At 41.9% G+C, this 16,889-nt stretch overlaps 1 protein-coding gene across 1 annotated transcript in view; it reads right to left on the bottom strand.

The window, feature by feature from the left end:
- Positions 1-369: 369 nt before the first annotated feature.
- The window catches only part of LOC144672192 (CD5 antigen-like), a 165,482-nt gene continuing 148,962 nt past the window's right edge, over positions 370-16,889 (bottom strand). The window contains exons 4-7 of the mRNA XM_078534010.1: positions 14,083-14,397; positions 1,887-2,201; positions 579-896; positions 370-494 (exon numbers count right to left, since the gene is read on the bottom strand). Of these exons, the coding sequence (XP_078390136.1) occupies positions 370-494; positions 579-896; positions 1,887-2,201; positions 14,083-14,397 (1,073 nt within the window). The remainder of the gene's footprint in view (positions 495-578; positions 897-1,886; positions 2,202-14,082; positions 14,398-16,889) is intronic.

A 16,889-nucleotide genomic window follows, 5' to 3' on the forward strand; every position in this document is an offset into this window, starting at 1 on the left:
CACAATCCCCACCGTTCTGCACTACCCTTACCGGAACAAATCACACTGGCGTCCTCCTTGTGATCACAGTCAGGGTGAAGAGACGCTGAGGAAGGACAATCGGATAGAAAGGATTCGCTTCCGGTACATCTCAGCTCATCAAACCAGATATCACCTTCACCCTGGCCAAAAGCGGCCCCTCCTATGGCCAAAAGAGCAGAGCCACAATCCTTCTGTCTGCAGACAACATTAGCATCGGCCATATCCCAGGAGTCATCACAGACCGTGCTCGAGGTATTTTTGCTAAATATCTCCACTCTCCCAGAGCAGCTGGTGTTACCTCCAACCAGGAGCCAAATTACACCAGAATCTGTCAAAGAGAATCAATCACTAATATTGCTGCAGACGAATGCAGGTATACAACTCAGATAATTGATATAATAAAGTGGAGCAATCACCTGATTCTCCAACGCAATCCTTTTCACTGTCGGGCTGGCCCTTCGTTATATTTCCCCCTGTTGAGAATGGAAACGTGCTGACTCATTTGGACATCAATGATTGAAATAACACACGAACATTTGAGGGATTTCTTGTGATACCTGAACAGACAACTCCTGCATCTTCTCTGTGATAACAGTTGTGTTGTCTCCACGGGCCTGTCCAACACTGCCAAATTGACGACTCATGTGAATTACATTCCATCTCACCGAGCCAAATATGTCCGGATCCCACTCCGAATGACTGAGCGTTGTAGTCAATATATTCCAGGGGGCCGCACTGTAACTGTTTGCAGATCACCTCAGCATTACGGCGATTCATTGCATCCGAGCACACTGTTCCCCATGTCCCATTGTAGAACACTTCAATTCTCCCCTCACAGCGATGCTTTCCATTCACCAGCCGGAGCTCTTTGTGTTCTATCAAGGAAATAAGAAATATCCAGATGGTTTCTGTGATAAATGGAATCGTGACAACAGTGCCCCCTCAACCAAAGTTGTGCCAGATGTGTTCACTGAATAGGGATAATTATTTCAGAAATGTAACGGAGATACATTTACAATTCAATTACACAATCAAGAATAATCAACACAGATTCCAAAAGAGCAATGTATAAAACTTCCAATTCATTGCACGACTTAAAGAAGTTTCAGAAAGTTTATGCAGAGATAATAATGTTTATATAATCCACAGGGGTTTTGAAAAAAATAACTTTCGACATGTTATTAAAGAGCAGAATTAAGGCTGAGATCAGGGAATATGAAATTAACGGCACGGTAGATAAAGAAGAGTCAACAAGCAACAAAAAAGGATGTACATTGAATAGCAGAAGTTGGGTGCGTGGTGTGCACATGGATTGATGCTGGGAGTCACGTCTGCTCAAGATTAGCATATACTATTTGGTATTTGTAATTGAAGTAAATGTTCAAAAAGCACAAGGGCGTGCAGGTCATACCAGAACATAATCCATTAACTGCAAGAAGACGTTCAGAGACGGCAGGATATGCGTGTCAATGACGGAATAATTTCAGTACTGGTTAGACTAACGTCTTGTTTTTTTGGCACAAAGAAACACAAGAGCCAAACACTTGGGGATTTCAGGAGTATTTTTGCACTCTCTATTACCTCGATGTAAGATGAATGTGGAACTTGGAACATGTACGTTTGTTGGGGCGAATTCTAGTGACGCCTTGAATGTGACGTTTGATAAACACACGAGGGAAAAATAACAAATTGGAACACAGCTCGGGCCAGATGAATTTATAAAATACTTATGAACAGAATAAGCAGCCGTCAGACGCGGTGAGTGGAATGGACAGTGCAGGTGCAGTTTCTGCGCCATTCATTAAAATAACATCTGTATGAAGCTTCTGTAATAAAGGAAATGAGTTCATTTATGTCACCCTTACCTGAGCACATGATCGTCACATCTTCTTTATGAGAACAGTCGTGGAAACCCCAATATGCAGAGGGACATTGCCAGAGATACGATTCCTCACCTGAACAGTTCAAGCCTTCCAGCCAAACTGGACCTGAGCCTGATCCACAAGAAGAAGGAAGTGTCACGTCCAATGCCTTTCCGCAATGCAGCTGTTTGCAAACTACGTCAGCGTCTGTCAGATCCCAGGAATCATCACAAACTGAGCCCCAGTTCCCGTTGTAATAAATCTCCACTCGTCCTGCACATGGGCTTCCGCCGTCTGACAGCCTTAACTGCATGTGCTCTGATCCAAAAAATACAATATATATCATAATTCTTCGATTACGCATTTATCTTATAACTCAATTGAAACTATTGGATGTTATCCAGCAAAAGTAATAAAAACACAATTAACTTGACTGTGAGATGTAACTGATTACATGGTTCAAAAAAGTATTTCGAATAACTTGAACTAAATAATATGTAGTGCAAAGGCCTTTCAGGTGTTCCTACATGTGAGTCTTACCACATTTTGGCTTGCAGTTCACATATTGTGTGCTGAATACAATCTGCGCTGTTTCAAGAATTTAATTTTTCCATATTCATCGTTCTACCCAAACAATTTATGAACATCAATTGTATAAAGCGTTATTTTTCCCCTGCATGCACCTCGAACTCTTATTTCACTTTATTTCAGAAAATCTCGCTATTTTGCTTTGATAATATGGAAAAAAAAAGATGATTCCTCAGGTGGCAGGCAGCATCAGTGGAAAAATAAACCAAGTTGACGTTCCAGACAGACATTTCGTAGAAGCTTAGCCTTCTGCTGCTCACAGGCCTGTATTTGCCTTGGTTTTTCATGGATGGAATAATCCAGAAATCCCAGGAGCGGCCTGTTGCCCTGAGGAGATCATGAACTGCAATTCTATGAAAACATTGTTAAATTAACACACACATTCGCACCAAGCTGTATCGCCGCTCCCGACACCCACGCGCCTCCCCCTCACAACTCCATCCGCCCCCATGCGAACAACTGCAAAAGACACCCTCAACTGCGCAGTCAGAATTTCGTGTCCTGCAGAAAATTGAGAATTCCGTCGTTAATAAATGCACAGCAAAAATACATGTCCTGCTTGTTGATCAGTTCTGTCCGTGCCCACTCTCTCCACGTTAACCCTCCAGTGATAAGCAGTAAGCTTAAAGGAGCTCGACGATCAAGTGACGTGTAATAACAATTTCCCCCTTATCAGATATTTATATTTATGTTCCTATAAAAGTGAACTATTTATTCACCTGAACACAGAACCCCAACGCTGTTACTTTCATTGAGAGACAAATTCATTGCAAATGAGCTGCAGTTGCGGAGATGCAATTCGTTTCCGCCACACTGAATATCATTCACCCACACAGACCCTTCACTATCTCCATACTTTGAAAAGTTATAAGCGGAAATTGCGACACCACATCCTAGTTGCCTGCGGACCACGGTAGCATCATTGATGTCCCAGAGGCTGTCCTGTACTCTGCCCCAGCGACCGTTGTGGTAAATTTCCACCCGACCATCACAGCGGCTTCCGCCATTCGTCAATCGTAGTGACCAACTTTCATGTAGAAGAAAAAGGCCACTGAGAGCAACGGTTAATGTTCAACACCATAATGCACATTTTATTCAGCAGAAACGGGACAATAATTGTTGACTTAAATATTGTGACCCTGGAGCCGCTGCGAAGCATATCACTGGGAGCCTGCTGAGCACTCTGAGGCAGGAGGGTGAGAAGCCAGCATTCGTGCTTCGTCACTAGAGCAATGACAGAGGTAGAATGAGGGATTAAGCCCTGCAGATGAAGTTTAAGGATGTTGCGAACAATCTAGCAAAGACCAATGGATGTTTCCATGTGTTTCACATGAAAAGGTCCTGGGGCGATGCCCGTCTGGTTTATTTGTTAGGCAGTTATGAACGAATTTGGCAGGGATTTGTAAAGGGGCAGATAATGTTAAAGAGAAAAAACAATCTGCTCAGAAAACTAGAATAGAAATATGACACTAACGTAGGAAATAAAGTGGTGTTATTCATCATAAGAGCAACAGGGAATGTAATAGGGCCTCAATTAGATTTACCGTTCAGGTGTGTGAACATACATTGTGTAAAAGACTTTCATGACGTGCAGGCGCAGGTAGCCACCTCCAAAATTGATTCAGGAGCGATAATGGACAATTGGCTTAGACAAGTCCAGGACTATGCAAAAACTCCAAGGCTCCCTGGGCGATTAAAGAGATGGGGAGTAAGGTGAAGCAGAAACAAAACATGCATAGAATATTGAATTTGGATAATTCAAGTGAGATCCACAATTAATGTAGAATATCCAGAGCGTATAAGAGACTCCCACTGACATGAAAGGGGATCTTGCAGTCTAATATAGGCACAAAGCCGACATCAGTAAGGAAATCGGCACATGAAGGCTGATGTTATGGCTCAGGTGCTGAGTGAGCATTTGGAGTATGTTTTTGCCAAGGAAGAAAATGCTACTCAATGATGGTCAAATATTAAGCAGAGGAAACAAGTTAATGGCTAGATATTTATAAAGGGGACGAATTACCTTGGTTAACTGATGTTGAATTTGACAGGACATATGGGACGGAAGAGATGTTCTAGAGGAGGATGTCCAATGTCAGAGCTTAAATCGCCAGATAATGGCCATAATGTCCCAATCATTCTTCAGTGTTGACAACTGAAGTGTCCAAATATTACACCCTTGGTCAAGAAAGGGTGTAAGAATAAACGCAGTAACTACAGACCAGTAAGTTTAATATTGTCTTTGGGAAAGCTTTTATTTTTCTAGGAAAATATACCTTGGGGAAGAAGTAACAACCATTTGAAAAAATGTGGGTTAATTAACAAAATAGGGAGGAAATATTTAAGGGACAACCTCATTCGTAGGACTGCCTGGAGTAATTTGATGAGGTTATTGAGAATGTTAATGGGGTAATGCGGTGGGTGTGGTTTGGGGGACTTTCAAATGACCTTTGCCAATTGGCCAAGAAAGTTGCTTGTCAGAAATGTTAGCGCCTGTGGAGTAAAATTAAAAATGGCTGCTTGGAGATGGAATTGCTGTTTGAAAGGGAACAGGATGCCGCGTTCAGCGTTTCTTTTTTCCAGGCCAGAGGAACGGAACATTCCACCTTTCTAGAAACCCTGAATTTCTGTTTGTATATATTAGCCACAGAGATTTGATTGTAAGAGGAACACTTGACTTTTTTAATTCAAATTAGACGGAATTTGTAAGTGTTGTATACTGTGAACAGGATAAAATTCAATCGAACACAGACAAGCTGTTATAATGGAGGGGGATGTGTCACATGAAATTCAGCTCACGGAAGTATGGGTTGGCTCACTTTTGTCGGTAGTAAAACAATGCATATTTAAAGTAGATAACTTTTTTCCCTCAAAACTAACGGATGTCTCAAGTTACAATCATTTACTTGCATTGTGAGTGTCGTCACTGCTGCAATGTTAGGAACGCAGCAGCCATTATGGGCGCAGTAAAATCGCACGAACAGTCATGTGATAATGACCAGATGAGCTGCATTGTTTGATATTGATCAGGGATAATATTGGATAGGACACCGGGAAAGACTCCGTGGTTTCCCTCAAAGTAGAGTCATGGTTAATATTTGTATTAACCACCACTGAAGAAAGCAGTTATGGCATCGATTTTACCTCTCACCTTCAACACGACAATTAATAGAGGCCAGCATTCCCTCATCACTGCACTTCATTCTCAGACTTGACTGCTCTGCTAAATAACTTGAGTCGTGTTTGTACCAGGCCTTGTGCTTTAGAACTGAGAGTGTCATCAAGTGGAGCAAGATTGGCACACAATGGACACGTAGGTGGAACAATGAAGGACGGGATCATTTCTAAAGGAGTTTCAGCAGCTGTGGAACCTTGGGTGAATGTGTACAAATCATTGCAGATAACAGCACAGGTTCCAAAATGGATATTATAGTTGCGAGATTTTTGGTTTATAACTAAGGCACGGAGTTCACGGCAGGGAAGTTGTCATGGTTCACTTCGGGCTAAACTGGATTAATCTGTCTATTTATCAGCTATATACATTAGGGAGGGTTTGATGATATTATAAAAATGCAGAAATGCTTCATAATATGGTTCTGGAGATTATAAACTTACTTTTTCTCCATAGTTTGGAGAAGCCACAAATATTTTACTTGGAGAAGGAATGCTGAAATCCTCAGGGATCTGGACAAAATGATACAGAAAAATTGTTCCCATTGGTGGAAGGATCAAGAACGACTAGTACCGAGTTATGGCGATAGGCAAAGTGGAAATGGTGACGTAACAATGCTTATTTAGCATGGTGCGTGTAATTAGTTTCTGCAATGCATTGCCTGAGAATGTGGTGGATGAGGATCTGCAAAACACTGTCTGAAATTGTAATGAATGAGGATGTGCAATGCACTGCATGAGAATCTGTTGGATTAAGGTGTGCAATGCTCTGCCTGGGATTGTGATGAATGAGGATCTGTAATGAATTGACTGAGAATGTGGGAAATGAGGATTTGGGATGCAATGTATTAGAATGTGCTGTATGACGATCTGCAATACACTACTTAAGATTGTGCAGGATGTGGATCTGCAATGCAAAGCCTGAGAATGTGGGTATGGAGGATCTGGAATGCACATGTATGAGAATGTGCTGGATGTAGATGTGCAATGCACTTTCGGGGAATGTGGTGTATGAAGTTACGGAAGGCACCTTCTGAGAATGTGGTGGATTACAATTTGAAATACACTGCCTGAGATTGTGGTGGATGTGGACCTGCAATGCACTGTCTGAAAATGTGGCGTATGTGGATCTGTATTGCATTGTCTGAGAATATGTGCGGTGGGAATCAGGGATGCACTGTGTGAGAATGTGCTGGATCACGATCTGCAATGCACTGTCTAAGGTTGTGGTGGTTGAGGATCTGCAATGTACTGTTGGGGAATGTGGAGGATGAGGGTATGTAATAAACTGCCTGAGAAAGTGAAGGATGAGGACATGAAATGCACTCTCTGAAAATGAAGGTGATGAGGATCTACAATTCATTGTCGAGAATATGGTGGATGAAATATCAAAAGCACCGTATATAAATGTGCGGTGAGGATCTGAAATGCACTGCCTCATGATGTGGTGGATGAGCATGAATCGTAGAATTAAAAATTTAAATTGTCAGATATTTGAATGGAAAATAATACAGGATTGTTGTAAATTTCCAGGTGTGTGACTAGGTGAGATAATTTTGCAGAGATCCTGCACGGACATGACATGCTGAAATGTTGTTTTCTGTGCTGTAGCAAAATTATCTTGCTCGATTATTAGATAGACTGAGAGGACTCACCCGAACACATGATGCTCGCGTCATTTCCATGTGAGCAGTCAAATTTTTCCCCGGATGTAACCGGACACTCCATCAATCGGGATTCGTTCCAGCGGCACCTGTAATTTTCCTTCCACAACGGGCCGGTTCCCAGCCCAAAGGGAGAAACTCTCGGGATTTCCTTTACAGCCCCGCACTGAAGGTTCTCACACACCACACTGCCGTCTTGTAAACCAAAGTGAATATCACACAGCGTCCCCCACTGCTCTCCGTGCAGCACTTCCACCCGGCCGGAGCACCTGTCCTCACCACCAACCAATCGGGGTCCATGCTTCCCTATTTTTAATAAAAATAAGGGCGAAAACAATTTGTACGTCAGCAGTTGAATATAAACATGGCAAAACAAAAAATGAAGAAGTGATGAAAATTGATAAGATCGTGTTGCACTGCACTGTTTACACATCTTGCCATTTGAAACCAACCAAAATGCAGTAGGCCCTTAACAGAAAGTATCTAGTTGCTCAACGTAGAGAGATCATCCAGAAAGAGCTAATCGAATTTTGGACTTTGTCTCAACAGCTTTGAAATACCAAAGAGAGGACGTGACGTTTCAGTCATACTGACTATTGACCAGACCCAACCTCTATAACAGCTGTCAGATTTGGACAGGGCCCTCAGAAAGTATATATTAATCTTGGAGGGGATGCAACGTTGAGACGAAAGGTTTATAATGCGATTAAGTATTGTATTATGTTTCCAATTTGAACAAAGAAGATTTGAAGCTATTTAACCTGATAGGATTAGGGATGATTAAACTTTGTTTATAATTTTAAAAGGATTTCAAACACACGAGAAAGAACCACCAGTCCATCAATCCAGAACAAGAACGCTCAAGGAATGAATTTGCTTTTGACGGGGACAGGAACATATTTGGCAAGGCCTGCATCCATTGCTAGTTCCTAAATCCCCCTGAGAAAGCGGTTGAAATCCTTTCACTTGAACTGCTGACGTAGGCATGTAGAACGTTCAATTGCAATACTGCTACGGATATGATCCCAAAATGTTGAACGCGAAACCAGAAAGGAAATTTTCTTCTAAACATTTATCTAATTTGGGTCAATTCATTGAAACCCCTTTCTAAAATAATGCGACCACCGTTAATTATTAATTCACCAACTTTTATAATTAATGAATTCTGCCTCAGGTTTGGCGGACCGACCACGACTTGAGAGTTTTTTTTTCGATAATAGATGTTTTTTTTTTCAAATGTGAATGATAAATCTATGTACGGTGCATGCATCAAAATAGCAATAATAATGTGCTAATTTCAGATAATGTAGAAGTTACTGACTGACAAATAATTTCGTTATTCCTGAGTCATAAAATGCGACAGTGAAATATAAAGACGTGCTTAGAAATGAAAATATTAGAAGTAGACAGCATCGGCAGTTTCTCAGTTTCTGAAACGTTTAGCAGAAAGATTTTTCGTCTTTCGGAATTGTTCTACTCACCGGAACAGCTCAGGCTGACAACGTTCATGTGGGTGCAATCGTTTTGATTTACAGGAGAGCTGGGACAGTCCATCAGTCTTGTCTCATTGCCTTTACATTCAAATTTAGCGCTCCCTAAAAGTCCAGTGCCCTCTCCAAAATAAGCGACTTTTCTCACGGACACTGCGACTCCACACTGAAGCTGATGGCAGATCACACTGGCGTCATTCCAATCCCAGTGAAGATCGCACACTGTTCTCCAGGTTATACCGAACTGTATCTCCAGTCTGCCCGAGCATTGGGAATCCCCGGATACTAGTCTGGTAAATATGTGATCTGAGTAAAAACAATTCATGATAGCACCAATCATTATCAATTTTCTGGATATCCGTTTAAGCAAAACACTCATGACGCCTTCCGTTAATGGTTTCATTCCGGCACAATACCGATTACGCTAAACCCCACCTTCCTCCAGAAGTTATTGCTTGAAAAGTGGCCATATGCATTTTTAACACACTTAGATTTATTGCGACCTCAGTTTCGTGTTCCTAACACGCATTCTATATGCAGAGAACTTGTCTAAGCATCTATTGAGAGAGATGTGCATTTTGACGTCAAACAATTTCTGCTCGTCCAGCAGCCATCTTCCTTCATTCCCATATCATTCTTACCCCGATTCCCTTCCAGAAACCAGAGACCGAGGCGCGGCCTATGAAGTCCACTAACATTCTGCCTACACTGAATGAAGCAAAGATAATGTGACCCTCTCCCTCCAACCATAACATCGTTCAACCCAACACACCTGCACACCTTCGATGAGCAGGCGATAGATCTCATTAATGAAGATCAACCGGAGAACGATTTTTCACAGATGGTACTAATTGGCACTAATTTCCGAATATAAACTAGATCAGGTGGCATCCAACACCCCCACCCCCTCCTCCCCGACCCCCAACAATCCCTGGGAGAAAACATCCGATCACCTGAGAAAAACTCTTCATTTTCCATTCCGTATTTTCTATCGAGTTGTATTTAATAGGTTTAAATAGATATATCTTCTCAACGTCCCAATTTAGCTACTTTTACTACCTCTGGCCGCTCACTTTGCAATCCCCTCTCTTGAATTTATGCGACCCACTCTTCAGAACATCTACAAATATAGAAGCGACTGCAGCTTTCTCTTCATAACAATTCCAGCGCGTAACTCTTCCCTGTCACGTGGCGACTGGAACTAAACATATTGGAGACACGTTGGCGGGCCAGAACATCGATTGGATTAATCCAGGAACCCTAAATTTCCTCGAAACCTTAGAGTTTACAATTTGTTCGGCTGGCGTTTATTATTTCGTCGATGGATCACATTGACGAACAAAGACATGAAACAACCTATGGCATGAAATGATCGTTCCGAGAATATCTTCCTCGTGAAAAGTTACGAACACTGGAAGCGCAAAGAAATGTTAGGAGTCCTTTTGAATAGGTCAGTAAAATGTAACGGTCACATACATGGGAAAACAAATAGCTCGCGCTATTTTAGCATTATAAAGGTATTGACAGCTAGAATTTAAAGAAACAGATCACTGGATAACGATGTACAGTTCTGGTAACCAAGCCTTAGATTGAATACGCTGATCATGTAAGGACTCCAGTTCTGGATCCCCAGAATTTTCCCAGTCTTCCAAGTGTAAAATTGATAATCAATGTGCAAATTAATGGCAAGATATCGATACTCCATCTACATTCACTCTCATCCTCATTCGGGCCCCACATCTAGTTTAATCAGTACAGTGAAAGGCGATGATAAAGCAACCTCATTGAACGAGACCAGTCTTCGCTGGCCTCGGCAATTAATCGCCAGTAACCTTCCACCATGTAGCCTGAATTACGTCGTATAACGTAGGGAGAAGAGATAAAAACAAAAATGAACCTCAATAATTATGTTTCATTTGATCCAGAACAGCAATTGCACTGACGGATCCATAAACATGTTTGGATTACAGAGTATCAGATCACTGCCTTCCATCAAGGTTATCATCGTTGTTCATGGACCGTTTATCCATTAACGAATGTTGCCTGCCTATCCCTTTCACAGTGTTAGTGCTAAAATCTTACTGGTGTGAAACTTGAATATTGTCTGTACACAGGTAACCCTTACAGAAACGAAGTGTTTTAGCATCTTCTGTTTTTTTTTTGGTTTCCACAAACCATAGTTACATCGTTTCCTTTTCATTTAACAGTAGGTTGTCCGTACTATCGTGCAAAATAAAAGTTAAAAAAAAAACTAATTCCGCGAGAGTCCATGTGGAGTTAGCGGACAGCTAGTAGAATTAATTCCAATCTGCACAGCAAACACACACCAGTGATTGGGGATTGAGGTTAGATATTCAGACGATCACAAAGGTGGAAAGTTGTGTTCCAGCAGGACTGATGCCAGGAACAATATTGTTTACGGTTTATAGAAACAGATTATCCACAGCAAACAGTTCAAAATTAGTGTTTCAAATCAAATTGGAAGCGCAGTTGAAACTCAGGAAAATTGTGAGGAGGTAGTGAAGAACAGTAATTACAGAGAGAGATTAAACAGTAAATGCAAACAAAAACATCGCAAAATTTGTACTTAAATAGAAAATGAATGCTATGATAGATAATGGTAATGCATTATTTTTGCTACAATTAATTCAGAGGTCATGTACTCATTGGAAAATCAAAGTACAAATTAGGTAGATGCGCCATCGATCTCCGTGACTTGGCCTTCATTTCTGGAGGGAAAGAATTGAAAAGCTTGATAGTTTCCTTATATTTCGGTCAGCCCACTCTTGCGCTGCCGGAATTTTACTGTCCTACCGAAGTCAATGGTCACTTGAATAGCTCGCTGCCATTTACACCCAAGCCACTGCCCCAAAGGAGCCGTCAAATTCAAAGAGACGCCAGAGAATTTGAAAATTATTTATGTGGATTTTGACAGTTCTATGAGGAAGGTTTGCGGAAGGGAAAATAAATTGCCTGGGTACATTTGTTTTCACGACAGATGGTAACCGGATCACCGACATGATAAATAACTTTATGAGGATTGAACAAGTTGACAGGATAGACGATCACTAACTGTGGGCTAATGCCATACTTGCAACCTTAAAAAAAAATTACTAAAATTCCCAAATGGAATCCGGCGAAATGTTTTTACTCGATAGTTGTTAGAATATGGAACTCGTGGCCACAGGAAATGACGTGATTGACATGGATGTATTTAAGATATACGAACAGATGAGGGAGAATGGAGCCTCAGGTTATATTGATGGAGATAGATGAGGAGGTGTTGTTTTAGGGGGAGGGTGAAGCGGTTGGTAAGCGGAGGAGGCTCGATTAGATCATTAACCCCGAGATTGACAAGTTGGCCTACGGAGTCAGTCGCTTTATTGTCGAGAGTGTTTAATTCTGCTTAATTTTTGCAAAATATCTACAGATGTGAAGTTCGCCAACACGACCTGTATTTACTGTCAATCCTTTGTTGCTTGAGAAGATTATTTTGCGTTTCATAAAAGCAGCTGGTTTTTGTGCAGTAAACGGGCTACCACGTTGCTGTTAGATTGGGAGTTCATGGAATTTGATACAGCGAGAAGTCGTCCGTGGCTTTGATATATGGAGAAGAGAATGTTTGTCGAGGTGCTGCCGTTCCCCCTGCACAAAATACAGAATTCAGTCTTTTCAACCCACTGAGGGTGAGAATGGGGATTGATTGTCAAAGACAAAACTTCGCCTGGGGATGGCAAGGCTCCTCATCAGTTCCTCCGCAGCGCCTATACAGTTCAAGTGGAGTTTCCAGGATTAGCGATAAACCTGGACATGAGAAACTGTGTTGCAACAGGTGAAGGCCGAGGCTCACAGATTTTTCAACCTCTGGCATGTTCAATTAGACACGGCATTTGCATGGTTATTGCAGATGAGTGTTCAATCAAATATGTGCCCCAAGTTTAAGATGGTGAGAGACTGTTAGATTGGAAAGCAACTGAACGTCAAGCGGAACCTGTCATTATTTTGAGGCATGAATGATTTCCAGGATTTGCTCTGTGTGTTCCTGGGCTGCTTCCTAATTTGATGAATTGTGAATGGAGCTGAGCACTGAGCGATCATGATCAAACAACTCCTCTTCTGAACATATAACGTGAAGAGGGACATGAATGATGCAGTTGAAGATAGTTCGACATTGATCAGTAATTAAAAAGTGCAGTTTCCCATTAATCTCCATTGATTTTAGTTTAAAAATACTTATTCAGTGTTACAATTGCTGCCCTGTGCAGCAAAATCCAACAAAGTGTTAAATTGCTAATCAAACTGTTCTGATGATGACCAGGTGAAGTCCGTGGGCCAGGATTTCTTGGGGGCGGGGATGGGGAGCTCTCCGCTTTTCATCCAGTAATATAACGCTGTTATGATTAATCACCACAATTGTGCCGTGCACTGCACTTAACATGTTTGTTTGACATGTTGCACTTCTTTCAATCTCATTATAGATTAAAGTTTGAAACTAATGGTCTGTGCAATTACCATCGGGATTCTGTTTGGAGCTAATCCCTGTGCTGCCAAATGACGTGGACACTCCCTATGCTCAGAAACCTTCCACCCCAATTCTCGCTTCACAATCTATAAAATATTCCGTAGTCCGCACTCTTGGAAACCTGAGTCACGGCAGAGATGAGCAGGCGCGCACTGCGGAAGTAGTGGCGCCTTCAACTAAGTGGGATCGGTCTGGGAATTTTCAACTTCATCTAGGGAATTCCCCTGCTTCCTGGGAGACTCCGCAAATGAGTTTGAATCAAAGACTCTGGAGTGTTCTGATGTGCTCCCCGGGGTCGTTAGCCAGGGAATATCTACTGGGAGGGAGAAAAAAATAATAATTTAAGAGCTGGGTAACTGAACAACCAGACTTCGCGTTCGCTCTCAGTGAATCCCGCAACAGCATCCGCAACCATTCAGAGCGAGTGGCGAGGGAGACGGTATTTTTCGAGCGGGATTTTCCGAACATTATTCCCTCTCCTCAGAAGGTCCGGGTCACCTCACAACAAGCAGCCAGCAGCGGTGCAAAGCCGGGCACAATGTGGCAGTCCGGTGTGAGCTTATTTGTTTTTTTTAAAAACAATTATTTGCATGAATTTATTGCACAAATTGATTCTAATTGAAAATAACATTAACTCCAATTTGAGTATTCTGCCCGAACTCTCATTTTGCAGCAATGGACAGTCCCAAAATCGCTTCTCCGCCTTTACTCCAGGGGAAAAAATCTGACCCGACGGGCGATGAGAGCAGGAAATATATTTGTACCTGAGCAGATCACGCTGGCATCGTTGCTGTGTGTAAAGGCATCCATATCCTGGGGTCCTGCTCGACACTCTAGCAGGGTGGCCTCGTTCCCGCTGCACTGAAATTTAGTTGGTATCAAGGTTCCAGAGCCTTTTCCAAAATGAGCCCCGCCCGGTGCAGAAAGCGCGTTCCCGCAGCCCAGCTCCCGACACACAACAGCGGCATTCTGCAGGTCCCAGCCGGAATCAGCCACAGTCAACGTCTGCCCCATGTAGTGAATCTCCACTCTTCCTGCGCACCGTCTGCCCCCATTCGCCAGTATCAGTTCCACCGTCTCTGTAAAATACAATAATTATGGCAGAAATACAATCTAATAAACCTGCGTGCCCCAGCTAACCGGTCTCCACTTTCTGCAGGACAGACCAGAAGAATTTGGAATATTGGCCTGTGACAAATCTCCCATTGAATCCCGGAGTAAATATCGAACATGTCAAACACAAGTTTATAATAGTTTTAAACCCTTTAACGAGCCGATTATACGTGGGCGAGATGCCCCTTCTGGGACAGCTGGTCGATACTTTCAGAATATTATCCAGCCCCCAGAGATCAGGAGATGGATGTGACTGTAGTAGCTCTGAGTGATTGGCGGAAATTGAGATCGAGCCAGAGTACAAATGGGAAGCTCCTTCTTCCACCCACCCTTCCGCCAACCACCGGAACTGGAACGTCACGTAACCTCTATCTTTGGCTGGATGCAATTTGCGAATTGGCAGCCCACTTGGGATCGTAAGCGGTATCAGTTGTAATTAAAATTCTCCTCCACGGGACCCCAGCCGTGGTCGTTCTGCATTAGGCAGTAATTGTCCCTAAACAGGGTTTAAGTATGTTCATTATCAGAGTGCAGGAAACATTCCATTCCTCCATGACAGGCATATGGAGAGCGAATTAATCATTGATCAAATTGGTACCGCAAATGTCTCCGACAGTTAGTTTTAATTGACGTAGAGTGGAAAGGAAGATATCAGATAATATAAAAATTGAGAGCAATTACCTGATGGATCACCCTGACTGCTGCCAGTTCTGCCTGAAATGAAATGTTGAGAATTAAATTTTCATGGGTAAGAGAACAATGAAACGGCCAGAAATGTGGTTTCTCAAAAGCAACAGCGAGAATATTTTGTACTTTTTTGAGCATAAGGTTTGCAGGAACTTGATGTTAAAATGTTTAACAATCACTCAAGTTTCCATCATTATCTGAAGGTAGATATCCCGAAGCTTTTCGGTAAAATTATCACGCGTTTTCTGATTTCATCTGTTCTGCATTCCGAATAAAGCATCCAGTACAGCCTCAGCACCAAGTTCATGTTTTTAACTGGTCAACGTTTTTCCAGGAGATCCCGAGAATGCCCCATTAAAGAGATCAACTTCTCCCCATTTGAAATCTCTCTAAGATACTATCAATGGTATATTGACCTCACCCACCCTCGACGCTCGATGACATGGTAGCCGGTCTGTTTCTTGGTCACTTTCTATTTGTTGGTCTCACACCATTGACTGTGCGTTAACATTTTCCAAAATGGGTTTGTTTTTTTTATTTTAAACAAAAGGATCTTCTGGTCTCTCTATATTCCCTTTTGACGTGTTATAGAACATCTCACTTTGATTCTCGGCATCATTTGGATTTCTGCAACTCCTGGCATGATTTCTGAATTCCCTGCACAAAGGCTGGGTCTTTCTAGAATATGTAATTCAGGAGTTTGTTGGAATATCCCGTGATTGCCTGGGTAATGGAAGCCGCAACAATACTCAAGAAACTGCACACAACCTGGGTCATAGCAAACCCCCTGGATGGGCAGTCCACACATCTCCTCATTAAGTACCTCATGTATAAGATGCACAAGACAGAAATGCTTGCTAAAGCCTGAGACAAAGTGACATAAAGGGAAACGAGATTGGGAGTTCAGATCTGATATCTCATTAACTACAATATGATCCTATGTAAAATAAAAATATGAAGCATGTGTGAAAGGCTGACAAACATTCATGTTCACATAAATAATATACATGTAAATGTCTTCCTTAGGATACTTCATTTTAATTAAAACAGATTTCACCCCCACCCCCCCGCTCCCCCCCGAAAAAGAAATAAATAATCAAGCAGGTTCACAGGTTAATTCCCAGGAAGACATGAGATCTTATGCTCCCTTCACCTTTCAGCGTGCAATCATGACCATAATTATCCTATAACAACCAACATAGATCAATCTCAATTTTCAATTTAACTTTGCAAAATTAACTGTCATTGTCCATAATTCCAAAGTTCAAAACATTATTTAAATTCTTTCAGCTCATTATAGCACACGGCAGTGACAAATCTCTACCATTTATAAACCATTTGTTTGAAAAATATGTGCGCGGATTCAGTTGGCAGTAACTGCAACTTTAACAGGGTTTGTGCAGTCAGCGATGACCCTACAACCCAGCATGTGATCCATGCATCTCTAAGAGTAAAGGCGCTATGTTTCTAGCGCGCTGGGATTAAAATCACTTGCAATCCACTCTGCTTTGCCTGTGCAAGAGCCGCAGGGGTGAAATTAAAACTAACTGTCTCGTTATTTGAGATCTATTCTGGATTAAATCGAAATTAGATGTGTAATTGATCGTGTATTCAAATATTTTGTTAAGCAGATGCAAGTTACTAATTAGGTATCACAGTTATTACTATAATAGGAAAAATTAATTTCCCCGTTTGATGTCGAATGAACGGAATTTAGAGCAGTCCGTAATATGCATTCAGTGAACTTTCAACAACTTAATTAAACCCATTC

The sequence above is a fragment of the Cetorhinus maximus genome, chromosome 36, assembly GCF_964194155.1.
Source record: "Cetorhinus maximus chromosome 36, sCetMax3.hap1.1, whole genome shotgun sequence".
Classification (NCBI taxonomy): Eukaryota; Metazoa; Chordata; class Chondrichthyes; order Lamniformes; family Cetorhinidae; genus Cetorhinus; species Cetorhinus maximus.